The following is a 27926-nucleotide window of genomic DNA, read 5'->3' on the forward strand; positions in this document are numbered from 1 at the left end:
CAGCCTCCTGGTCTCACTCTCATCTGGTGCTGCCTGATTTATTGGCAGCCAGGCTGTTTCAATGAGGCCACCCAGATATTGCCAGGCTGTTTCACTATTTCAACTAACAATACTAAGTCATATCTTGCCATTTTCCCAGTAAGGTGAATTAGTGGTTAATGTAATGATTTGTTTATGACAGAATGCTGTGTTAACATTCAAACCTGCTGAAATAGGTCTTTATGGTCAACCTTTTGTTCTATTCGTGGAGACAGGGGAATTTTGATTCCATACTTGGTGCAGTGAAACCGTCTCGGTCTAACATTCTGGAATGTGCTGTAATTTAATTCCGTCTCCAAAACAATCTTTACTTTTTTCTGCTGCTTTTTCTTCTGGCACTTTCCTGGATGGCAACCAGTAGACTCCAGGTGAAAACACTTCACTCCTACACATAGATGTGTAGTGCAGAGAGAGAGAGAGAAAAGGAGAGAGAGAGAAATCATTTTTCAATTTCCATAATCTTGGCAGTTCTCACAGCAGCTGCTGGTACAGTTACAGGATGTGACAGTACCAGGCATGAATGAGCACTGCCGTCCAACACACACATAACCGGGCTCCAGTTCTGAGGCAGCGCAGGAGGGCCAGAGGAAATGGACCCCGGAGCTCTCATGGGAGTCTCAGAGCGCTGAACGAACAGGATGAAAAGAACGTTGTGCACGCAAGGACCGTACCGAAAGAAGGCAAGAAATTCCCAACTTCCCCGAAGTTGCCCCTCGCTCTTCTTGAGAAGGGTTATGTTTTTGAGTGGACTTTGGGTGGACCCAAGTTGGTTTGTTTTGCTGATTGGAATGTTCCCTTGGGGTAGCCTGACCCAGTTATATACAGGCCTTCTCACACAGGGCCTATCTGTGTTTGTGGGCCTGGACACGTACAGTTTATGGTGTGGAGTGGTGATACACAGGGCACCCCTCAGAATCAGACAGACACGGCAGGCCAGTGTTAGTTAGGGGGAAGCAGGTCTCTGGTCTGCCTTTGTAATTCCATTTTATTTTCCATGGTTCCTCTGGCTCACCGGCCCAAGGTCAGTTGACCCTGTGTTGCCAGCGGCAACAGAACGAATAAAATGTTTCATGTGATAGACGGAGTCAGTAAAACATCTTTGTGTGTTTTGAATTAAGCAGCAAATGAAGTGTACAGTACTGGCTATTCTTGAATGGTGGAATTATATTCAGTTGATATAAATGACTTAGCCCTCAAATACACAAGGCCCATTGATACAATAACATGGAAATGGAATGAAAAGTTGTGTGAAATATGAAAGGAAACTATGCTATGAAACGTTGATTAATGTGCACTGTCCCTCTAAAAATAAAATAAACTCAAACAATCCCCAATGTATGAATAGAGCAGCTTGTCCAGCTTCATAGCAAATGGAGCATGATTCAACCATGGATCCTGTCCACTGCAGGCTACTGTATAATACCCATGAGCAGAACTTTACTATGTCTTACCAGATGCCCAGGTCTGGCGAATAACTCTGATGAATAAGTCCAAAAAGTATTAGCTGTAAACTGATAGGTAAATGATTAAGTTTGTTTGATCAAGTTGTTGTGGAGTATAAATCACAATCAGCCAATCAATCAAATGTATTTTAAAAAGCCATTTTTACATCAGCAGTTGTCAAAGTGCTTTACAGATACTCAGCCTAAAACCCCAAAGAGCAAGCAATGCAGAGACAGAAGCCCAGTGGATCCAATATGACACAGGGTTTATATTTAGAAAGGAAAGCTGTAGAGAAAAAAATATTTTGTGGAACTGAACAATGACCGTACTCTGCCCATCTCTCTCTGCTCCTTCCAGGTCCACCGTGGGTGAGTCGTCAGGTGGAGGAGCGTCAGACGGCCAGGCTGGGGCGGACGGTGCGGCTTGCGTGCCCCGTAGAGGGTGACCCTCCTCCCCTGGTGCTGTGGGTGAAGGATGGGCGTAACGTCCACCCGGGCTGGAGCCGCTACCGGGTGCTGAAAAAGAGCCTGAAGATCAAAGAGGTGGAGCTGGGGGACGCGGGGGTTTACATGTGCCGCGTCACCAACGGCTTCGGAAGTATCACTCTCAACTACACCCTCATCGTCATGGGTAAGGCCAGGGAGGGGCTGACTTCATCCCTAGTCAGTGCACACCCTTGTAATGCATACACATACTGTAAATACAAATATTACATACACACATCATGCTTTATGTTCCAATTATCTTCAACTCCTTTAACTCCTTTCATATCAAACCTCAGGAGAACATTACAGAACCCCAGCAGATCCTCTGTCAGGTTTCATATCAAACCTCAGGAGAACATTACAGAACCCCAGCATATCCTCTGTCAGGTTTCATATCAAACCTCAGGAGAACATTACAGAACCCCAGCAGATCCTCTGTCAGGTTTCATATCAAACCTCAGGAGAACATTACAGAACCCCAGCATATCCTCTGTCAGGTTTCATATCAAACCTCAGGAGAACATTACAGAACCCCAGCAGATCCTCTGTCAGGTTTCATATCAAACCTCAGGAGAACATTACAGAACCCCAGCAGATCCTCTGTCAGGTTTCATATCAAACCTCAGGAGAACATTACAGAACCCCAGCAGCTTCTCTGTCAGGTTTCATATCAAACCTCAGGAGAACATTACAGAACCCCAGTAGCTTCTCTGTCAGGTTTCATATCAAACCTCAGGAGAACATTACAGAACCCCAGCAGATCCTCTGTCAGGTTTCATATCAAACCTCAGGAGAACATTACAGAACCCCAGCAGATCCTCTGTCAGGTTTCATATCAAACCTCAGGAGAACATTACAGAACCCCAGCAGATCCTCTGTCAGGTTTCATATCAAACCTCAGGAGAACATTACAGAACCCCAGCAACTTCTCTGTCAGGTTTCATATCAAACCTCAGGAGAACATTACAGAACCCCAGCAGCTTCTCTGTCAGGTTTCATATCAAACCTCAGGAGAACATTACAGAACCCCAGCAGCTTCTCTGTCAGGTTTCATATCAAACCTCAGGAGAACATTACAGAACCCCAGCAGCTCCTCTGTCAGGTTTCATGTCAAACCTCAGGAGAACATTACAGAACCCCAGCAGCTCCTCTGTCAGGTTTCATATCAAACCTCAGGAGAACATTACAGAACCCCAGCAGCCTCTCTGTCACGTTTCATATCAAACCTCAGGAGAACATTACAGAACCCCAGCAGCCTCTCTGTCACGTTTCATATCAAACCTCAGGAGAACATTACAGAACCCCAGCAGATCCTCTGTCAGGTTTCATATCAAACCTCAAGAGAACATTACAGAACCCCAGCAGATCCTCTGTCAGGTTTCATATCAAACCTCAGGAGAACATTACAGAACCCCAGCAGATCCTCTGTCAGGTTTCATATCAAACCTCAAGAGAACAAAGAGAGGCTTCTTGACGTGCTTCTCCTGTCACACTGCACCCAGGTACTTGTTTCTAGTGCCCGGTAACTTCATCCAGTGTTCCTTATTTTATATGCACTGTTGGGGGGTTTCACCCCCCTCTGACACAATGAGAAATTCATTTAAGAACTAATTCAGTAAGGGAGTATATGGCGTGTGTGTCAGTGTGTGAGGTTGGAAGGTGATTAGAGGGGGTGGGGGAGGGTGTAGAGGGTTGTGGGAGGTGCACCACTAGATGACCTGCAACACTAGATGACCTGCAACACTAGATGACCTGCAACACTAGATGACCTGTAACACTAGATGACCTGCACCACTAGATGACCTGCAACACTAGATGACCTGCAACACTAGATGACCTGCACCACTAGATGACCTGCAACACTAGATAACCTGCACCACTAGATGACCTGCACCACTAGATGACCTGCACCACTAGATGACCTGCACCACTAGATGACCTGTAACACTAGATGGATGACCTGTAACACTATATGGATGACCTGTAACACTATATGGATGACCTGCAACACTAGATGACCTGCAACACTAGATGACCTGCACCACTAGATGACCTGTAACACTAGATGGATGACCTGTAACACTAGATGGGTGACCTGTAACACTAGATGGGTGACCTGTAACACTATATGGATGACCTGTAACACTATATGGATGACCTGTAACACTAGATGGATGACCTGTAACACTATATGGATGACCTGTAACACTATATGGATGACCTGTAACACTATATGGATGACCTGCAACACTAGATGACCTGCAACACTAGATGACCTGCACCACTAGATGACCTGCACCACTAGATGACCTGCACCACTAGATGACCTGTAACACTAGATGGATGACCTGTAGCACTAGATGGATGACCTGTAACACTAGATGGATGACCTGTAACACTAGATGGATGACCTGTAACACTAGATGGATGACCTGTAATACTATATGGATGACCTGTAACACTAGATGGATGACCTGTAACACTAGATGACCTGCACCACTAGACGTCCTGAAGCTTGCATCACTATAAATCTGCTCTGGTCCAGTGATGAAAGGCTCTGAGTGAGGAGTTGTGACGAGCTGCGCAAGCACAGATAAGGATAGCAGCCACTGTGTGTGTGTGTGTGTGTGTGTGTGTGTGTGTGTGTGTGTGTGTGTGTGTGTGTGTGTGTGTGTGTGTGTGTGTGTGTGTACGAACGTACAGTGGGGCAAAAAAGTATTTAGTCAGCCACCAATTGTGCAAGTTCTCCCACTTAAAAAGATGAGAGAGGCCTGCAATTTTCATCATAGGTACACTTCAACTATGACAGACAAAATGAGGGGAAAAAATCCAGAAAATCACATTGTAGGAATTTTAATGAATTTATTTGCAAATTATGGTGGAAAATAAGTATTTGGTCACCTTCAAACAAGCAAGATTCTGGCTCTCACAGACCTTCTTTAAGAGGCTCCTCTGTCCTCCACTTGTTACCTGTATTGATGGCACCTGTTTGAACTTGTAATCAGTATAAAAGACGCCTGTCCACAACCTCAAACAGTCACACTCCAAACTCCACTATGGCCAAGAACAAAGAGCTGTCAAAGGACACCAGAAACAAAATTGTAGACCTGCACCAGGCTGGGAAGATTGAATCTGCAATAGGTAAGCAGCTTGGTTTGAAGAAATAAACTGTGGGAGCAATTATTAGGAAATGGAAGACATACAAGACCACTGATAATCTCCCTCGATCTGGGGCTCCACGCAAGATCTCACCCCGTGGGTTCAAAATGATCACAAGAACGGTGAGCAAAAATCCCAGAACCACACGGGGGGGATCTATTGAATGACCTGCATGGATGAATGGGCCAAAATACCAGCAACAGTGTGTGAAAACCTTGTGAAGACTTACCGAAAACATTTGACCTCTGTCATTGCCAACAAAGGGTATATAACAAAGTATTGAGAAACGTTTGTTATTGACCAAATACTTATTTTCCACCATAATTTGCAAATAAATTCATAAAAAATCCTACAATGTGATTTTCTGGATTTTTTTTCTAATTTTGTCTGTCATATCTGAAGTGTACCTACGATGAAAATTACAGGCCTCTCATCTTTTTAAGTGGGAGAACTTGCACAATTGGTGGCTGACCAAATACTTTTTTGCCCCACTGTGTGTGTGTGTGTGTGTGTGTGTGTGTGTGTGTGTGTGTGTGTGTGTGTGTGTGTGTGTGTGTGTGTGTGTGTGTGTGTGGGTTAATGACTCAGTCAATGACTGAGATGGTTGAACTGGCCCTGGTGGACCTCGTCCCCTGTGTCCACCTCATCATGTTGGAGCTCTGAGCAGGGCCTCCCTCCCTCATCCCTCCAGCCTCTCTGCGTGGGGAGTGAAGGTAGCATGCTGCTTTCCTGTTTGGTCCCTGGGAGGGAGTAATGTGGAACTGAGTTATAGTGCCCTGGCTCCCCCTGGGACTGTGCTGAAGTCTTACTGAAGTCATTAATTAACAATGGCCTCAAAACAGCCCTTGAACAAAACAAGGGCTACAACGCTGAATGCACACAGGTTGCATCATTACATTGCCCTACAGTACATTTTACGTGGTCTTCACAATCCATGTGCCGCATCACAACAAAAAGAATCACGCTACATATTAGCAATTTCTTCGGTGGTTTGTCTACTTCCGTGTCTGATACCGCACGGCAAAGCAACGCACAAGTTGGAAAAGCCCAACGCACACGACACACTGCACACAGTGCCACGCACCGCAACCTAGTCCAGCTGATGAGTCGCAGCGGTGCAGATTGCCGGACTTCTGCCAGAACGCATACAGTTTGACGCAACAGGTGTGCACAAGGCTGAACTCAGAGGTAAACTATATGTAGAAGTACAGGGACTCAGGGCCATTTATGAAGGGGCTGATGATGGCTTATACTGGTTGTGAGTATATGAGACAAAGCAGAGGATGTGATGTTGCCAAATTGGATCTGTTGGATTAAGTTTAAACAGGGTATAAATATCTCTAGTGATCCCTCCCTGACTTGATCCACTCAGGTCCTCCCCTGCAGCAGAAACACTATGCAGATGTACAGTACGAGTCGGTGTCCCCCCCAAAAATTGTGTGAAACAAATCAAAATATATTTTATATTTGAGATTCTTCAAAGTAGCCACCCTTTGCCTTGATGACAGCTTTGCACACTCTTGGCATTCCCTCAACCAGCTTCACCTGGAATGCTTTTCCAACAGTATTGAAGGAGTTCCCATATATGCTGAGTACTTGTTGGCTGCTTTTCCTTCACTCTGCGGTCCAACTCATCCCAAACCACCTCAATTGGGTTGAGGTCGGGTAATTGTGGAGGCCAGGTCATCTGATGCAGCACTCCATCACTCTCCTTCTTGGTCAAATAGCCTTTAAATAGCCTAGAGGTGTGTTGGGTCATTGTCCTGTTGAAAAACAAATTATAGTCCCACTGTGCGCAAACCAGAGGGATGGTGTATCGCTGCAGAATGCTGTGGTAGCCATGCTGGTTAAGTGTGCCTTGAATTCTAAATAAATCACAGACAGTGTCACCAGCAAAGCACCATCACACCACCTCCTCCATCCTTCACGGTGGGAACCCCACATGCGGAGATAATAATTTACGTATGTCCCAACTACCAATAAAACATAACCATAAACATTACCATTACTGTGCTGATTTGTTGTTCATCTGTTCAGTCATTTCATTCTCAACCAGGATGGCTATGGAACGCCGTTTGGGTCTTTTCATGTCAAAAAAGATACACGTCAAATAACACTATTTGACGTGTCAAATAAGCTTGTTGACCAATCAGGAGCTGAATATGACTGCACATCACATAATAATTGAATGCGTTCATACATTTTTTATGTAGTTATTACACATTGATTACACTATCACTTGTATTTCATATGTCACAACGATTAATCGATACGTATCGCTATGATGCTGGTAAAGTTGTCTCACGCACCTGCCCTTCCCCAAGCTCTGGACAGTAAAAAAGTTAGCTAGCTGATGGATTTGATGCAAACAATGTTCTTCCCCAAAAACACAGCAAAACGACAAGTTGTATTGGTGCTAGCTAGGCTAAAGCTAGCTAAATATCAAATAAGTTGCGGTAGACTGGTTGTCAGGCTGGTTGTATTGGTGCTAGCTAGGTACCAAGCTAAAGCTAGCTAACCCAGAAGTTGCGGTTGAAAAAATGATGCTTTATTACCAACGCAGTATTCATGGCCAGTGTTTGCTTGTTTGCTGACTTTTTTGTACAGCTTTGACAGTGCTACTGTATCTTTTTTGATACAAAAAGACCCAAACTGCATTCCATAGTATGTACAGTTGAAGTTTACATACACCTTAGCCAAATACATTTAAACTCAGTTTTCACAATTCCTGACATTTAATCGAAGTAACAATTACCTGTCTTAGATCAGTTAGGATCACCACTTTTATTTTAAGAATGTGAAATGACAGAATAATAATAGAGAGAATGATTTATTTCAGCTTTTATTTATTTCATCACATTCCCAGTGGGTCAGAAGTGTACATGCACTCAATTAGTATTTGGTATCATTGCTTTTAAATTGTTTAACTTGGGTCAAACATTTCGGGTAGCCTTCCACAAGCGTCCCACAATAAGTTGGACAAATTTTGTCCCATTCCTCCTGACAGGGGTGGTGTAACTGAGTCAGGTTTGTAGGCCTCCTTGCTCGCACACTTTTTTTCAGTCCTGCCCACAAATTTTCTATAGGATTGAGGTCAGGGCTTTGTGATGGCCTTTCCAATACCTTGACTTTATTGTCCTTAAGCCATTTTGCCACAACTTTGTCCAAGCTTTACCTTCCTGACTGATGTCTTGAAATGTTGCTTCAATATATCCACATAATTTTCCTGCCTCATGATGCCATCTATTTTGTGAAGTGTACTAGTCCCTCTTGCAGCAAAGTACCCCCACAACATGATGCTGCCACCCCTGTGCTTCACAGTTGGGGTGGTGTTCTTCGGCTTGCAAGCCTCCCCCTTTTTCCTCCAAACATAACAATGGTCATTATGGCCAAACAGTTCTATTTTTGTTTCATCAGACCAGAGGACATTTCTCCAAAAAGTATGATCTTTGTCCCCATGTGCAGTTGCAAACCGTAGTTGGGCTCTTTTATGGCGGTTTTGGAGCAGTCGCTTCTTCCTTGCTGAGAGGCCTTTCAGTTTATGTCGATATAGGACTCGTTTTACTGTGGATATAGATACTTTTGTAACTTTTTCTTTCAGCATCTTCACAAGGTCCTTTGCTGTTGTTCTGGGATTGATTTGCACATTTCGCACCAAAGTACGTTCATCTCTAGGAGACAGAATGCGTCTCCTTCCTGAGCTGTATGCCGGCTGCGTGGTCCCATGGTGTTTATACTTGCGTACTATTGTTTGTACAGATGAACGTGGTACCTTCAGAAATTGTTCCCAAGGATGAACCAGACTTGTGGAGGTCTAGAATTTTTTTCTGAGGTCTGATTTCTTTTGATTTTCCCATGATGTCAAGCAAAGAGGCACAGAGTTTGAAGGTAGACCTTGAAATACATCCACAGGTACACCTCCAATTGACTCAAATGATGTCAATTAGCCTATCAGAAGCTTCTAAAGCCATGACATCATTTTCTGGAATTTTCCAAGCTGTTTAAAGGCTCAGTGAACTTAGTGTATATAAACTTCTGACCCACTGGAATTGTGATACAGTGAATTATAAGTGAAATAATCTGTCTGTAAACAATTGTTGGAAAAATTACTTGTGTTTTGCACAAAGTAGATGTCCTCACCGACTTGCCACAACTATAGTTTGTTAATTAACAAGACATTTGTGGAGTGGTTAAAAAACTAGTTTTAATGACTCCAACCTAACTCTGTGTAAACTTCCTACTTCAACTGTATGTCGTGAAGCTAACAGCAGTGATGCTATTACTGTGTAACTCAGGTGGGGCAACATCTGAAAAATAGAGCACTTGGTAGTGTGTACCGTGCTCAACCAGTCGGCAAAAGCCAACATCACCCATGACAGAACGGTTGATTGTCAAGGGCAAGGAATTCCAATATCTTGGTTTTAATGGATTTTGCCTGTGAGTTGTGTCGCTGAAATTTTCTTACTCTTTTAAATGACTGCTCGACTTGTTGACTGCTCACAATTGTATGTGGCGCCATTACATCATGTACCTACGTTATATAGGTATGCACGTCAGCTTTGACATCGGTTTTGCACATCAACATTAAACTAGACATCGGCCGATACCGATGTTTGGCATTTTTAGCTAATATCGGCCAATTCCGATATGTTCACCGATATGTCGTGCATCCCTAGTAAAATGAAAGAAAAACCCTGGAATGAGTAGGTGTGTCCAAACTTTTGATTGGTACTGTATGTCAGACTGCAGTACGACAGGGAAACTCCACAGACGTTGGTAGTCAACACCGAGGTATTCAGTGACATTCAATATCACCTGGAGTCATCATCATCAACTTGTCTCTAATGTTATCAAACCCTCCTCAGAGCAAGCACAGACAGAGGCAAGTCTAACCTCATGTTGCGATCCCTTTTATTTAATGACCGTTGCAAGCCTGCAACACACTGATTGAGGTCGCAGTCATTTAAAGCTTTTTCTTAAACACATAAAACACAATTCTCACTGAAGTTCTTTTTTTGTGCTCGTCTGCATACACACATCAATGTAAACAAAATATAAACATATTTTTCCCACAATAGTGACAGGATAAAATTACCCCATAGGTATTAGATGTGCTCTTGACTGCGTGGTATGTTTTATTCATGTTTTATTTATTATTATTATTCATGTTTATTTTATTCAAATCAAAGTTTATTGGTCTTGAACACAGATTTGCAGATATTATCGCAGGTGCAGCGAAATGCTTGGGTCTCAGTGCCAACATTGTAGTAATACCTAGCAATAGAAAATAAACAATACACACATAATCTAGATAAAAAAATTACAAAAAATACAAACAAGCAACATATAATAATGTGTAAAGACAGTATGGACATTATATGAATATAAAAAGTGTGTACAGCAGTAGTTAAATAGGATAAGCCATGACTAGAATACAGTATATACAAATACAATGGGTAAAACAGTATGTGACAAGTGTTCAATGACTGTGTACATATGGCAGCAGTCTCTAAGGTGCAGGATAGAATACCGGGTGGTAGCCGGCTAGAACAGTGACTAAGTTCCGGCCAGGGTACTGGGCGGAGGCCGGCTAGTGATGACTGTTTAACAGTCTGATGACCTGGAAATAGGAGCTGTTTTTCAGTCTCTCGGTCCCAGCTGTGATGCACCTGTACTGTCTCCGCCTTCTAGATGGTAACGGGGGGAACAGGCCTAGGCTCTGCCACGAGGTCCTTGAGGATCTTCTTGGCCTTCCTGTAACACTGGGTGCTGTACAGTCGTGGCCAAAAGTTTTGAGAATGACACAAATATTAATTTGCACAAAGTTTGCTGCTTCAGTGTCTTTAGATATTTTTGTCAGATGTTACTATGGAATTCCGAAGTATAATTGAGTATTTCATAAGTGTCAAAGGCTTTTATTGACAATTACATGAAGTTTATGCAAAGAGTCAATATTTGCAGTGTTGACCCTTCTTTTTCAAGACCTCTGCAATCCGCCCTGACATGCTGTCAATTAACATCTGGGCCACATCCCGACTGATGGCAGCCCATTATTGCATAATCAATGCTTGGAGTTTGTCAGAATTTGTGGGCTTTTGTTTGCCCACCCGCCTCTTGAGGATTGACCACAAGTTCTCAATGGGATTAAGGTCTGGGGAGTTTCCTGGCCATGGACCCAAAATATTGATGTTTTGTTCCCCGAGCCATTTAGTTATCACTTTTGCCTTATGGCAAGGTGCTCCATCATGGAAAAGGCACTGTTTGTCACCGAACTGTTTCTGGATGGTTGGGAGAAGTTGCTCTCGGAGGATGTGTTGGTACCATTCTTTATTCATGGCTGTGTTCTTAGGCAAAATTGTGAGTGAGCCCATTCCTTTGGCTGAGAAGCAACCCCACAAATGAATGGGCTCAGGATGCTTTACTGTTATCATGACACAGGACTGATGGTAGCGCTCACATTGTCTTCTCCGGACAAGCTTTTTTCCAGATGCACCAAACAATCAGAAAGGGGATTCATCAGAGAAAATGACTTTACCCCAGTCCTCAGCAGTCCAATCCCTGTACCTTTTGCAGAATATTAGTCTGTCCCTGATGTTTTTCCTGGAGAGAAGTGGCTACTTTGCTGCCCTTCTGCCCTCACTGTGCGTGCAGATGCACTCACACCTGCCTGCTGCCATTCCTGAGCAAGCTCTGTACTGGTGGTGCCCCGATCCCGCAGCTGAATCAACTTTGGGAGACGGTCCTGGCGCTTGCTGAACTTTCTTGGGCGCCCTGAAGCCTTCTTCACAACAATTGAACTGCTCTCCTTGAAGTTCTTGATGATCCGATAAAATGGTTGATTTAGGTGCAATCTTACTGGCAGCAATATCCTTGCCTGTGAAGCCCTTTTTGTGCAAAGCAATGATGATGATGGCACGTGTTTCCTTCCAGGTAACCATGGTTTTACTGAGGAGGAACAATGATTCCAAGCACCACCCTCCTTTTGAAGCTTCCAGTCTGTTATTCGAACTCAATCAGCATGACAGAGTGATCTCCAACCTTGTCCTCGTCAACACTGTGTTAACGAGAGAATCACTGACATGATGTCAGCTTGTCTTTTTGTGGCAGGGCTGAAATTCAGTGGAAATGTTTTTTGGGACTCAGTTCATTTCCATGGCAAAGAGGGACTTTGCAATTAATTGCAGTTCATCGGATCACTCTTCATAACATTCTGGAGTATATACAAATTGCCATCATACAAACTGAGGCAGCAGACTTTGTGAAAATTGCCATCATACAAACTGAGGCAGCAGACTTTGTGAAAATTAATATTTGTGCCATTCTCAAAACTTTTGGCCACAACTGTAGATGTCCTGGAGGGCAGGCAGTGGGCCCCTGATGATGCGTTGGGCTGACCGCACCACCCTTTGGAGAGCCATGCGGTTGCGGACAATTCAATTGCCTTACCAGGGGGTGATGCACCATTGAGAGCATCATGTCCGGTTGTATCTGTTGAAGTGTGTGAGGGTCTTAGTGGGCCAAACCAAATTTATTCAGCCTCCTGAGGTTGAAGAGGTGCGGTTGCATTTTCTTCACCACACTGTCTGTGTGGGTGAACCATTTCAGTTTATCAGTGATGTGTACGCCGAGGAACTTCGATGTGGATGGGAGCATGCTCCCTCTGCTATCTCCTGTAGTCCATGATCGGCTCCTTCGTTTTGTTTTCCTGGCACCACTCCGCCAGGGCCCACACCTCCTCCCTGTAGGCTGTCTCGTTGTTGTTGGTAATCTGGTTTATCACTGTTGTGTCATCTGAAAACTTGATGACCGAGTTGGAGATGTGCATGGCCACGCAGTCATGGGTGAACATGGAGTACAGGAGGGGGCTGATCACGCACCCCTGTGGGCCGATCACGCACCCCTGTGGGCCCCCGTGTTGTGGATCAGCGTGGTGGAGGTGTTGTTGAGGTTCAGACCCAGGGCACTGAGCTTAGTGATGAGCTTGGAGGGCACATTGGTGTTGAAGGCTGAGCATAGGTATTTATCTTGTCCAGATGGAAATAGGCCATTGAGCAGTGTAATGGCGATTGCGTAGTCCGTGGATCTGTTGGGGCGATATGCGAATTGTAGTGGGTCTAGGGTGTCAGGTATGGAGGTGATATGGTCCTTAACTAGCCTCTCAAAATGCCTCTCATGATGACAGAAGTAAATGCTATGGGCCAATAGTAATTTAGTTCAGTTACCTGCACTTTCTTGGGTTCAGGAACAATGGTGGACATCTTGGAGCAAGTGGGAACAACAGACTGCAATAGGGAGAGCTTGAATATGTCCGTAAACACTCCAGTCAGCTGGTCTGCACATGCTCTGAGGATGTGGCTTGGGACGCTTAAATTACTTACATCGGCCACGGAGAATGAGAGCACACAGTCCTCATGAGCGTCGGGGCCTGCGTCGGCGGCTCGATATTGTTTTTGTTGAAGTAGGCGAAGAAGGTGTTTAGCTCATCCTGGAGCAAGGCGTCGGTGGCCGCAGGGCGCCGGTGTCCGTGATGTGGCTGGCTTTCCCTTTATAATCCGTGATTGTCTGGAGTTGCTGCCACATACGCCTTGTCTTAACCGTTGAATTGCGACTTAACTTGGTCCCTGTACTGTCATTTTGCCTCTTCGATTGCCTTACGGAGGTCATAGCTGGTCTGTTTGTACATGTCCATGTTCCCAGTCACCTTGCCATGGTTAAATACGGTGGTTCGCACTTTCAGATTTGCGTGAATGTTGCCATCTGTCCACGTTTTTGGATTGGATAAGTTCTTATTGTCACAGTGGGAACAACATCCTCTATGCACTTCCTGATGAACCCAGTCACAGTCAGTGTATACGTCAATACTATTCTGAGAGGCGACATCATTAACACAGGTTGTAATCTCACACTGCTGGGTGAGTACTGCTGCTTTATGTGCTGCTGCAAAAACAAGGCTTTAAAATGTCTCCCTCTTTTTACCTCCATGGCAGTACAAGTTATTTTGTCAGGGGATGAAACATTTGGAAGCTGTCAGAGTTCAGGAGAGAGAACACCTTGACCCTTGACCTCTGGTGAGCCCAGCCCTAATCCCCAGTGTACCACACACTGTGCTCCAATGGCTCACATCTACACCACCATTACTGCTGCCCAAGGGCCTGGCTGTATATATCCCTGGCTCTAGCCCTACCATTCCCCAGCTGTGTAACTCTGCTGTTTTAGGGCCAGGCCGCATGCAGTCAACATTGTTAATGCGCAGCACTAGTGCTTCGCTTTGGAATTCAGAAGGAAAGGACTGTAGCTCTCCCTCAACCGTTGTACATAAGGGATGGAGTCAGGAATAGTTATTGCCCCTTTTCTGGGTCACATACCATGCCAATACAAGAGGCAAAGGAAGTCTACCAGACCCAGAACTGATACTGGAACAAAAATAAAAGATCAGTCATGCATAGATCGATACTAGGCAGGTGAGTCTACTTGGCTTGCATGACTTTGCTGTTCTATATATGCCCGGTGTCAATGTTGACTCTGAACAACCACACAGGGTAGGCGAGAGACAGACATTCTTTCCTTGGAGATTTCTCTCTGCTTGGGTTCCTTGTCTCTCCAGCAACACACCTATAGCAGCGCTCACAGCGGCGTCCCCGGACACCCACCCCACTGTCTGTCTGTCGTTATGGTGGAGACTGTGAGACCGTGGTCAGACGAGAGGCGGGCGCGGTCTGAAAGGTTGGTCGGTGAGTTAGGGCTGAAGGTTTTCTAGAGGGCCTGGTGGAGCAGCTCCAGACCCAGACCTTTTGTTCTTTGTTTGCTGCTGTGAGGTACATGTGTTGCAGTTTAGCCCACGCCTCCCACACCTAAATGGATAATTGTATCAAAATGTCAATGGCAGGACCAGCTCTAGACCACTGCTGCGGCCACAGGGGAGTTACTCAGAAGTGCAGGCACACTTTGGATTGTGCCATGTTAAGGAAAGAGGGGGGTTAGTTGCCACCAGTGTTAATACATGACTCATGTGGTGAAAACTGAACACTCCTCTCCCAGTTTCCTCCTCCCGCCACCAAACTCATAATACTCCTGGAAATAGAGTGCCTCAACAGTTACCACCACAAACTCCTATCTGTTGCCTTGAGGGACAATGATTGACACTTATTTTCCAAACGGCTCACAGTTTCCTGTCTCTCTAATGGCCCGTGAACTATCGGTGAGGTAAGGTTTGTGAGTCTATAACATGTTGAGAGACGAAAAGCTGTTGACAGTGAGTAGCGTGAGTAGTGTTTACAGTGCTACAGTTGACACTGGAGATGACACATTAACACTTCTGAACAGTGAAATATGCGTGTGAGGGAGAGAGTCGTCCCTTTTGATCAAGTTTTCACCGACGTGACAATGATCTAATTCTGATTACTGCTTTTGTGACACAGAACCACAGAACTCCGTGACCCGACCCACCCGGGCAACCTAGGACATGTTTGTTTTTGTCCTCATTCATTGTAGTCAAATATGTTGCAGCAAGTTCAAAGCACAAGCACATATGGACACATGAATCCATGCTAGTGAGTAGTGGATGAAAGACAGAAAGATGAAAGGATGTTTGATGGAATTGAATCCATTCTGGTCTCAGATGAAATGAAGCTGAACAAGGAGAGACACAGAGAAAGAGTTGTCCGTTGTAAGTAGTAGGACAAGCAGTGAGGGAGTCAGTTCTGTCTAGACTTTGATACCTAGGGCAAGAGGAGGTTGGGGTTAAGTCTGTCTAGACTTTGATACCTAGGGCAAGAGGAGGTTGGGGTTAAGTCTGTCTAGACTTTGATACCTAGGGCAAGAGGAGGTTGGGGTTAAGTCTGTCTAGACTTTGCTACCTAGGGCAAGAGGAGGTTGGGGTTAAGTCTGTCTAGACTTTGATACCTAGGGCAAGAGGAGGTTGGGGTTAAGTCTGTCTAGACTTTGATACCTAGGGCAAGAGGAGGTTGGGGTTAAGTCTGTCTAGACTTTGATACCTAGGGCAAGAGGAGGTTGGGGTTAAGTCTGTCTAGACTTTGATACCTAGGGCAAGAGGAGGTTGGGGTTAAAGATAGTGGGTGAACTTAAATATGGAAATATGTTAAAGATTATAGTTAGTTGAGGAGAGGTTTTGGCTGGGAGCCAGAAAGGTTCATGGTCAAGGTTAGCGTCAGGGTTAGCAATAAGTAATCTTCTAAACATGAGTACATTGTAATAACAATACAAGTAGGTGATGGAATTTTCCTTGTGCTATAATTAATATGCTATCTGTACCAAAGACACCATTACGCTCATCTATTCTCACGTAATGTTAGTGAGAACAGCTCAGAACAATGTTATCCTAAATAACCCCCCACTCCCCCCAGGCCCTGTGTGGCTAGCTAGGCCCTCCATGACCCAACAGAACTCTGCCAGCCTCCGCTAGGCTGCTGGTAGAAACAGGGGTTTGATCCAACTGAAAGGATGCAAATTAGCCACCTTGACCAGTTCACCACATTATAGTAGCTTTCATCCAGAGGCTCCTTGGAGTGGCCAGCAGGTAGCTGACTGACTAGAGGATTGGGCTGGGCCCTCAGCAGGCAGGATTCACCGTGGCCTGCCCACCCACCTTTCCTCCCCCCGCCACACCCTGCCTCGCCCCTCACAGCCAAGCACAACAGAGAAGAAAAGAAAATGCTGGGTGTAATTTCCTCTGGAGTCACCATGTGCCTGTTGCTGCAAACCGCTTATGGCTCTATAAAAGATACCAGAAGACTTCTAATTAGCATTTCCTCCAGCGCAGCGCTAGCCTCCCCTCTGTCTCTCATGCTGTGTGGAGGGACGCTGACGACAACGCTCTCTAATTTGCCTGACTGCCGTCCTGCCTGCTTGCCTCTCTCTGGCTTTAATTCATGTGAGGTACAACAGACACTCAGTCACTGCTGTAATTAGCTATCGGCAGGCAGTCATACAAAGAAACATGTCAATTTTACGTTGTGAAAAACATGGCTCCATGAGATTTGTAATGGGGTCTTGATAATTGATTAACTTGATAGTCACACATTGAACAAAAAGCTTTAGTCTATTTTAAAAATGAACCTCAAATCCTCTGAACTTACGATCTCCTTCTGAAGTTCTTGACATGTCAAGTTCTATGATTATCTTCTAGTCTGTGAATGTCTTTGCTCAAGTAGCACTCATGTCATTCAAGTCCATATCACTGCTCAAATCTTAAGAGGAAGGTAAAATAGCTCTGCTTCATTCTCTTCATGAACAGTATTGTTTTGGTAATAGTGGACCACCATCATGGAATGGAATTACCACATAACTCTATTTTATGTTTTCTAACATAAAAAGAACAACTCATCTTTCCATTATTTTGATGTTTTATTAAAGACTGTTATTTTGGCTTTTTGCTCCATTGCAGACAAAGTGGCATGTGTTTGAACACAGGTACCCGGTATGAATGGAGAATGAGGCTTTTTGAGGGGGAAGCCCAAAAAGTTCTCCCAGTAGGAAAAAATAATATGAGACCTTATAAACACGGCCTAAACATTAAGAGTGTTTGTAAGGAAACCTGCAGAGTTCGAGCTCCCCCAGACCTACCGTCTCCACCCTTACCGCCGCCCTCTACCTTCCCCCTACCCGTCTGTGTGTGCTCTGTGGGACTGGAGCAGAGGAAAAGGGGCCCCCTGTCCCCCAGCCTAGCGCTACAGCAGTCCAGCACCACTTTCCTCTCCACTACACACTGGAGCCAGAGCTGGAGCTGTCTGCTCAGCCGTGCTTTGCCTCCGCCATCGCGTCAGGCCATGCTACTGACGGCTGCCTGCCTGACGTACTTTCTTCAACGGGACAATCTTTTTCCACCACTCACTAAAAACTCCAACTGGTCATTTAAACTGGTCACAGATGACATCAAATGTATTGAATGTATAAACATAGTATTAGAAGAAAATAAATCCAATCCTTTGGAAAAAGTCCAATGATCTAATAGCGCTGCATCAGGGAAAACCTGTTCTCTCCCTCCACACCTGTTTAGGGATAACATCCCCAAACATTAGCGCAGAGTGAAGGAATGAGCCCTGGCTGAAACCTCTTTAGACAAGATAATGCCCCCCTAATTCCACCTCAGTGCTGCTGAATAGCCTCTCCCGTGCCAATGGAACCATTACTATACCCAGGCTTACTCTCCCAGAGCCCTGGGCCAATAGTAACAATGGGGGCTGGGCTAGAAAAAACACTTGGTGCTGGCATTGGGCTCTCTGGACTCTCCGGTGCCTCACTACACTGTGTTGAGAAGCAAGGTGTGGCCTTTGCGCTGTAGTAAGACCCTCTGGACCAGAACAGTGGGATGAAATCAGGACAAAGGACAGCACACACACACACACACATACACACACACACACACAGGAACGCCCACGACACACCCACACCTGACCTGACCCTAACACACCTGGTGACCTGAGGTTCCATCAGACAACAGGGATGTTGATGCTATGTAGAGAAGACCGAGTGGACAATCAGCTTAGTCTCTACTCCTGTGGTGTTCAGTGCTACTAGGAAACTTTTACATCTCAAATCAAATTTTATTAGTCACATGCGTGGTGTAGACCTTACAGTGAAATGCTTACTTACGAGCCCCTAACCAACGATGCATTTAAAAAAAAATAAAAAAATATGAATAAGAAATAAAGTAACAAGTAATTAAAGAGCAGCAGTAAAATAACAATAGCGAGACTATATACAGGGGGGGGTACCGGTACAGAGTCAATGTGCAGGGGTGTAACGGATGTGAAACGGCTAGCTTAGTTAGCGGTGCGTGCTAAATAGCGTTTCAATCAGTGACGTCACTTGCTCTGAGACCTTGAAGTAGTAGTTCCCCTTGCTCTGCAAGGGCCGTGGCTTTTGTGGAGCGATGGGTAACGATGCTTCGTGGGTGACTGTTGTTGATGTGGGCAGAGGGTCCCTGGTTCGCGCCCGGGTATGGGCGAGGGGACGGTCTAAAGTTATACTGTTACAGTGGCACGGGTTAGTCAAGGTCATTTAGGTAATATGTACATGTGGGTAGAGTTATTAAAGTGACTATGTATAGATGAGGATAACAGAAAGTAGCAATGCTGTAAAAGAGGGGCGGGCGGGCGGGTGGGCGGGGGGGGGGGCAATGCAAATAGTCTGGGTGGCCATTTGATGAGGTGTTCAGGAATCAATCTCACTATTGGTCATTTACAGATAAAAACTCAATGTTCTTATTTAAAATGTAAATAGATCCGGTATGTTATTTTACACAGACTCTGTTGTCACAATAAGGAGTTGTTACAATTCATCTGTGAATGTTTTAACAACGTGTGAATCATTATTGCCTGCGTACCACACACAGTTGTTGACACAAAGTTAATCAAAACACAGTTGGTTAGTGTGTGTGTGTGTGTGTGTGTGTGTGTGTGTGTGTGTGTGTGTTTACAGTATATACAGTGCATTCGGAAAGTGATCAGACCCCTTGACTTTTTCCACATTTTGTTACTTTACAGCCTTATTCTAAAATGTGTTGAATAATTATTTTCCTCAATCTACACACAATACCCCATGACAAAGAGAACTGATTTTTAGAAATGTTTGAAGAACAGAAATACCTTATTTACATAAGTATTCAGACCCTTTGCTATGAAACTCAAAATTGAGATCATGTGCATCCTGTTTCCATTGATCATCTTTGATGTTTCTACAACTTGGAGTCCACTTGTGGTAAATTCAATTGATTGGACATGATTTGGAAAGGCACACACCTGTCTATATAAGGTCCCACAGTTGACAGTGCATGTCAAGGCAAAAACCAAGCCATGAGGTCAAAGGAATTGACCATAGAGTTCAGAGACAGGATTGTGCCGAGGTACAGATCTGGGGAAGAGTACCAAAACATTTCTGCAGTATTGAAGGTCTCCAAGAAAATAGTGGCCTCTATCATTTTTAAATGGAAGAAGTTTGGAACCACCAAGACTCTTCTTAGAGCTGTCTGCCCGGCCAAACTGAGCAATCGGGGGAGAAGAGCCTTGGTCAGGGAGGTGACCAAGAACCCGATGGTCACTCTGACAGAGCTTCAGAGTACCTCTGTGGAGATGGGAGAACCTTCCAGAAGGACAACCATCTCTGCAGCACTCCACCAATCAGGTCTTTATGGTAGAGTGGCCAGATGTAAGCCACTCCTCAGTAGAAGGCACATGACAGCCCGCTTGGAGTTTGCCAAAAGGCACCTAAAGACTCTCAGACTATGAGAAACAAGATTATCTGGTCTGATTGAACTCTTTGGCCTGAATGCCAAGCGTCACATCTGGAGGAAACCAGGCACTGCTCATCACCTGGCCAATATCATCCCTACGGTGAAGCATGGTGGTGGCAGCATCATGAAGTGGGAATGGTTTTCAGCAGCATGGACTGGGAGACTAGTCAGGATCGAGGGAAAGATTAATGGAGCATAGTACAGATTGATCCTTGATGAAAACCTGCTACAGAGCGCTCAGAACCTCAGACTGGGGTGAAGGTTCACTTTCAAAAGGACAATGACACTAAGCACACAGCCAAGACAACACAGGAGTGGCTTCGGGACAAGTCTCTGAATGTCCTTGAGTGGCCCAGCCAGAGCCCGAAAATAGACCTGAAAATAGCTGTGCAGCGACGCTCCCCATCCAACCTGAGAGAGCTTGAGAGGATCTGCAGAGAAGAATTGGAGAGACTCCCTAAATACACAGGCCTGCCAAGCTTGTAGAATCATACCCAAGAAGACTCGGGGCTGTAATTGCTGCCAAAGGTGCTTCAACAAAGTACCAGTTAAAGAGTCTGAATACTTAGGTAATTTTAACATTTAAGTTATTTTTTTATTAATACATATGCAAAAAAATCTAAACCTGTTTTTGCTTTGTCATTATGGGGTATTGTGTGTAGATTGATGACGAAAAAAATTATTTAATACATTTTAGAATAAGGTTGTAACGTAACAAAATGTAGAAAAAGTCAAGGGTTCTGAATACTTTCCGAATGCACTGTATGTGTGTGTGTTAGCCCAGTCTGCAGTGGACTCTGGGTTAGAATAGGTTCACTGTGTATTCCTGTGGGTCGTGCCAGAGGGTCGGCCCAAACAAAGCAGCGCTCTCTCTCAGCCTTGTCCGTTTGACTGCCTGCCTGCGCAGTTTAGGTTAAAGGCAGTTAATTGGTTTCCTGCTCAGGGTTACGTCAACACGCTGTCTTGTTTTAAACATTGCGGAAACTTGAGAGAAGCAACAATATGGCACTGTTTGCTCACCCCTGCCTCACATAGCCAGTTAGAATAATACCAGAGTTTTGCCTGCTTATCATTCCTATAGAGCTGTAGAACTTCCTACGCTCTGAAAGCCAAACACACGGTCATTTAGACACCTCACACTCCACTGATCTCCAAGCAGAATTATTCATCCTGTTTCACACAGAGCGGTCCTGAACACTTTGGTCACTTTAATTATTACATACTGTTTTATCCACTTCATATGTATGTACTGTATTCTAGTCATGGCTCATCCTATATAACTTACTGCTGTAAACACCTTTTCTATTCATATACTGTCTATACACACCATCCTACATAACTACTGCTGTAAACACCTTTTCTATTCATATACTGTCTATACACACCATCCTACATAACTACTGCTGTAAACACCTTTTCTATTCATATACTGTCTATACACACCATCCTACATAACTACTGCTGCACACACCTTTTCTATTCATATACTGTCTATACTGTCTATACACACCATCCTATATAACTACTGCTGTACACACCTTTTCTATTCACATACTGTCTATACACACCATCCTACATAACTACTGCTGCACACACCTTTTCTATTCATATACTGTCTATACTGTCTATACACACCATCCTATATAACTACTGCTGTACACACCTTTTCTATTCATATACTGTCTATACTGTCTATACACACCATCCTATATAACTACTGCTGTACACACCTTTTTTATTCATATGCTGTCTATACTGTCTATACACACCATCCTATATAACTACTGCTGTACACACCTTTTCTATTCATATGCTGTCTATACTGTCTATACACACCATCCTATATAACTACTGCAGTATACACCTTTTCTATTAATATACTGTCAATACACACCATCCTACATAACTTACTGTTGTACACACCGTTTCTATTTAGAAACTGCCCATACTGTCTATACACACCATCCTACATAACTTACTGTTGTACACACCATTTCTATTTAGAAACTGCCCATACTGTCTATACACACCATCCTATATAACTTACTGCTGTACAAACCTTTTATATTTGTATACTGTCCATACACACCATCCTAATATATACAGTGGGGAGAACAAGTATTTGATACACTGCTAATTTTGCAGGTTTTCCTACTTACAAAGCATGTAGAGGTCTGTAATTTATATCATAGGTACACTTCAACTGTGAGAGACAGAATCTAAAACAAAAATCCAGAAAATCACATTGTATAATTTTTAAGTAATTAATTTTCATTTTATTGCATGCCATAAGTGTTTGATCACCTACCAACCAGTAAGAGTTCCGGATCTCACAGACCTGTTAGTTTTTCTTTAAGAAGCCCTCCTGTTCTCCACTCATTACCTGTATTAACTGCACCTGTTTGAACTCGTTACCTGTATAAAAGACACCTGTCCACACACTCAATCAAACAGACTCCAACCTCTCCACATTGCCAAGACCAGAGAGCTGTGTAAGGACATCAGGGATAAAATTGTGGACCTGCACAAGGCTGGGATGGGCTACAGGACAATAGGCATATTGTGTGTGTGTGTATATATATATATATATATATATATATATATATATATATTATTGCTGTACACACCTTTTCTATTCATATACTGTCTTTACACACACACACACATGCATATTCCAGTCTCTGACATTGCTCATTCTGATCTTTCTTAATTTAGATTTTTCTGAATTGTGTGTATTTTTTGTTTTTGTTAGATATTACTGCACTGTTGGAGCTAGAAACACAAGTATTTCGCTGCACCTGCGATAACATCTCCAAATCTGTGTACACGACCACAAAACTTTGTGGTTTGATCCGGTTGGAGCTCAAAGCAAATAAATCAGAGATCCTCCAGCAGTTTGTACTCATCCTTAGACCCCATGTGATTTATGCGACGCCATTTGCAGACATTAGTACTTGGGTCCTAGATGAAATAGCTCACCTCACTGAAACAATAACTGACCACTAGATTTATGTGGCAATATCTGAAGGATACTTTGTGGTAATGGCAGAGGGTAGGAGAACTCTCGTCTTTGACCCATTGGTTTTATATTGGCTTCGTTTCCTCTGTAGAGTGACAAGTAGATCCTTTATCAGCAATATTTAAAAAATTGAAGACTACATAAACACCCAACTTTGATGTTTTTTAGATACTAGAGTAATGTGTTTTGTCTTCCACAGTCCTATGATCAGATTTATTCAGAATGGGAATTAATAGTCCTATGAATGTTATAAGCCCTTTCTTTTGCTATGAAATGATCTTCATACTCCATACATGGGTGTAAGTCACAGAGGCTAACCCTCAGTCAATGACTGACTGACTGTTTTTTTCAGATGACACAGCAGCGAGCCAGACAGACACTCCACCTGCCGTAATGGAACCCAATGCTGAGCTCACCCAGCTTGACCCTACAGGAGAGCCCTGGGGTGAGTAGCCGAATGCTTCCCTTCACTAAGTTACAGCCCTGCAGAATGTTATTGAAGTCTGTGTTAACCTTCATGATGTGTCTTCTCTGCAGTGAAGCCTCGGTTTAGTCAGCCCACTAAGATGCGCAGGCGGGTGCTGTACAAGCCGGTGGGCAGCTCAGTGAGGTTCAAGTGCCAGGCCAGCGGCACCCCTCCCCCCGTCATCACCTGGTGGAAGGACCAGACCCCGCTGCCACCCCCGCGCCAGGGCAAGCGCCCCCAGTGGACCCTCACCCTAAAGAACCTGCAGCCCCAGGACAGTGCCAAGTACACCTGCCATGTCTCCAACCCAGCCGGGCACATCAACGCCACCTACAAGCTGGATGTCATCGGTAAGGACGGGTCACTGCACTGGCCAACACCACCACCACAAATCATTTTACAGCACACTCCAGTTGTATTTATACCCCAGGCCTCTCTTACATTGCCAAGGTAATTGTGCTGAGTGTGTTGGCATTATGATTCACATGCTTATGAATCCTGTCCATCTCCCTACAGAGCGCTCTCATTGCAAGCCTGTTCTGACCGGCACCCACCCGGTCAACACCACTGTGGAGTATGGTGGCACCGCCTCCTTCCAGTGTAAGGTCCACAGTGACGTGAAGCCTGTGGTCCAGTGGCTGAAGAGGGTTGACCCAGGCACAGAGGACCGCTATAACTCCACCCTGGAAGTCGGAGGGCAGCATTTTGTGGTTCTGCCCACGGGGGACGTGTGGTCCCGGCCTGACGGCTCCTACCTCAACAAGCTGGCTATCATCAAGGCCCGTGATGGGGATGCTGGGATGTACATTTGCCTGGGAGCTAACACAATGGGTTACAGCTTCCGCAGTGCTTACCTCACTGTGCTGCCAGGTGAGTACAGCAATTCACTAACTGTAGAATGGGACTTTACTGGGATGGAATGGCAGTAGGTTATTCTTGTTATATCTTGTCTTAAACATGTCAGAAAGCTTAGATCTGTAGAGTTCACTGATCTCTCCACTGTTGTGTGTCCAGACCCTCAGGTGGAGAACACAGTGACTCCTCCACACCTGAGCTCCGGCCTGCCCTGGCCTCTGATTATCGGCATCCCTGCAGCAGCCCTCCTCATCGTAGGCACCATTGTACTCTGGCTGTGCCACAGCCGCCGACGCCACAACACCTTGCCACCCCGCCCCATGACCATGGTCCACCGAGACCAACACATCTCGGACAAAGAGCCCAGCACCAACACCCCCTGTAATGCCCTGAATAGCCCTGACTACCCCAGCCATAGACTGGTGGGCCTGGGGGCCCCAGTCCTTAGTGGGCCCCCTAAGATTTACTCCAACGTTTACACAGACATGCACTCGCACACACACTCCCACGCCCATATGGATGGTAAGGTCCATCAACACCAGCATTTCCACTACCAGTGCTAACCAGCCCCCTGTCATCCCACCCCACACCTACGGCCTTGTCTCCTAGCCACTGCTGCTATTCTCACCCAACAATGGACTATGAGCAAGGTAGATGGAAACTAGGAAAGGCTTGTAGTTCATATGAACTACACCTCCCATGATAAGCAGTGCTAAAACCCTTACCTGGGATACACATATTACTAAGCTGCCTGCTTTGTAGGAATACCGCTTCATTGAGAAGTCTCAGGGCAAGAAATACCCTCTCACATGTGTGCCAGAGTCATTTCTTTATTATGTGTTTTTTATACTAGACAACCAAGAGCAAACTCTAATTGTATTTTAAAGGATGAAAATTACTTACAAACAATATTTAGATGTCTTTGGATACATGTAGCCCTGGATAAATCATTAATTAGTTAATATGAGATATTACCAGGTTTAGGTTCAATTTAGGTCAACTGAAATGTGATTAAAGGTATTCCAATTTACACAACATTTCTAATAGAATTAACCCCAACTCTGGAATGTACAATTGTATTTTTTTTTTAACACTCATCTAAACATGTACCGGTATCCAAACTCCCAAAGCATTAAGTAATATAAGGAACTTTTAAGTTTGTGTAAATTGGAAAATGTAACTGTGACAATTTAAAATCTAGACAAAATGTTTACAAATGTGAAAGCTTTTCTATTCTCATTATAGCAACACAAACTACGCTGTTCTCTGTTCTGATTAGGTGGTATTATATTTGTTTCATGTAGGGAAGTACAATTCATCAGGGAAATTAGATGGATTTGGTGATGAGGGCTTTTTTATTTTTGTATTCAGATATTGTATATGTATCCAACTTAAAAAAAACAGTATTATTAGTAGTATTATTCACCCTATATGTGTAAGATGCCAAATTATTTTACAGCGCTATAGATGTGTATTTTACTTACATTTCTTGTGAGGTATATTTTTATATAAGGTACATGAGGATGAATATTGTACCTGTGTCTATTGGTTTTTAAAACTCACCAAAAAGCTATTTAGTTGTTTTTACTTTATTCTTCTATTTTGGTAACAACCATTATTCCAGATTGGATTGACCTATGGGTCATTTAGTGAAAAATGACAAGTGTTGATTGTATTGTTAAGTTGAATTACAACTTTATGCTGACCTAGTTGTCTCATATTTGATTAAGAATCTGACCATATGATGTATACTGTATATAAGATAATGATTACAACGAAAATGTAACAGTCATTCCCCCTCATGATGTCATAGGTCTAGTCCCCAAGTGGTTTCGAATTGCCATGTTAATCTTATGCAATTCCTCTGTGAAACATTGCATGCTGCAACTCACCTCTGGTGCTCATGTACATTTAGTACTGTACAATAATATTTTTGTAATAAAATGTTTTTTTTTTTAACTGTTTTCTGTTTCGTGTAATGTTTGTGAAATGCATTTCAATTAAAATGTTTTATTTTTTTTACTTGTGAAATGTTTCTCTCTCTCAGAAAACAAAATGCTCACAAAACATTATTTTAAGAGGATTATCAGAGTAACAAATTGCATCAAAATATCTATTTACCATGAAAACGTCAGGGAGTTCAGTTGTTTCTTACCATGTAAAATACTCCAAGTTGTGTTGAGAATGTGTTTTATGCCATCTAGTGGCATTTTAGCGCCATAGCTTCATTCTTAGAAAAGACGTGTTGTTGAACAACAATTTCTGTGTAATGATTTCTCAACAACATTTTGTGTCAGTTCCTGCAATGAATTTGTTAAACGCTGAAAACGTCCGTTCTTCTGTATCTCAGGTCCAAAATTGTCTGAGTTGGTCAATCTGGACTGCATATCTGACTGGCTGACATCTAATAAATAACTTGTTTGAGATGTTTCAAGAATTATCTTTTGCATGTACAAAAATGTGTTTAATGTAAAAGTTCAGTATATAGAGCACTATATTAATTGAATAAATGGCTACTGTTTTTCTACACATCTTTCCCATTTACAGAATTGTTAAGTGGAATATAATGCAATATGTGAAGAATCGGCTGTGTTTGAACAGCCCAATTCTGATCTTTGTTTCGCTAATTGGTATTTTGACAAATCAGATGAGCTCTGTAAAATATCTGATGTAATTGGTCAAAAGACCAATTAGTGAAAAATATTAGAATTTGCCTGCCTTTGCTGTGTCTACAATCTTTTGACTCACCTGTTTCTAGTTCGGGATGACACCCCAGGAAGATCTCAACTGCATACTCCGCTGGTCCTCTCTCAAAACCCATTGGATGAGAAAGCCAGAGGTCCCGCCCCTCTGACCCTGTCCTCCAGTGCATTTTGAGAAAGGAGGCAAGAAGATTGCATTTGAGATCTTCTCATGTGTTAACAAATGTGTTAAATGTGCCAACACAATGATTGTTCCTAAGGATGTGTTAAGGATGTGTTAAAACAGTGGTTCAAAACTTTTTTTAGTTAATGTACCACCGACTGAATTTTGCTCTGCCTGAAGTACCCCCTCATGTGCATTTTACCATTGGCTTGTGGGAGGGCAGACTCATTGTAAAGGCTGGAGTGCAATTAATGGAAGGCTATCAAACACATGGAAACCACACATTTATTCCATTCCAGCCATTACAATGAGCCTGTCGTCCTATAGCTCCTCCCACCAGCCTCC

At 43.8% G+C, this 27926-nt stretch overlaps 1 protein-coding gene across 4 annotated transcripts in view; it reads left to right on the forward strand.

Annotated features, from left to right (window-relative positions):
* Nucleotides 1–27148, forward strand: part of LOC110504773 (fibroblast growth factor receptor-like 1) — a 58458-nt gene extending 31310 nt beyond the window's left edge. For all 4 annotated transcript variants that reach the window (XM_036970311.1, XM_036970313.1, XM_036970310.1 and 1 more), the window contains 5 exons: nucleotides 1840–2112; nucleotides 23748–23840; nucleotides 23933–24211; nucleotides 24378–24731; nucleotides 24876–27148. In XM_036970311.1, the coding sequence (XP_036826206.1) occupies nucleotides 1840–2112; nucleotides 23748–23840; nucleotides 23933–24211; nucleotides 24378–24731; nucleotides 24876–25279 (1403 nt within the window). In that variant the 3' untranslated portion in view covers nucleotides 25280–27148. The remainder of the gene's footprint in view (nucleotides 1–1839; nucleotides 2113–23747; nucleotides 23841–23932; nucleotides 24212–24377; nucleotides 24732–24875) is intronic.
* The last annotated feature ends 778 nt before the right edge of the window (nucleotides 27149–27926 follow it).

Source organism: Oncorhynchus mykiss, chromosome 31, assembly GCF_013265735.2.
Source record: "Oncorhynchus mykiss isolate Arlee chromosome 31, USDA_OmykA_1.1, whole genome shotgun sequence".
Lineage (NCBI taxonomy): Eukaryota > Metazoa > Chordata > Actinopteri > Salmoniformes > Salmonidae > Oncorhynchus > Oncorhynchus mykiss.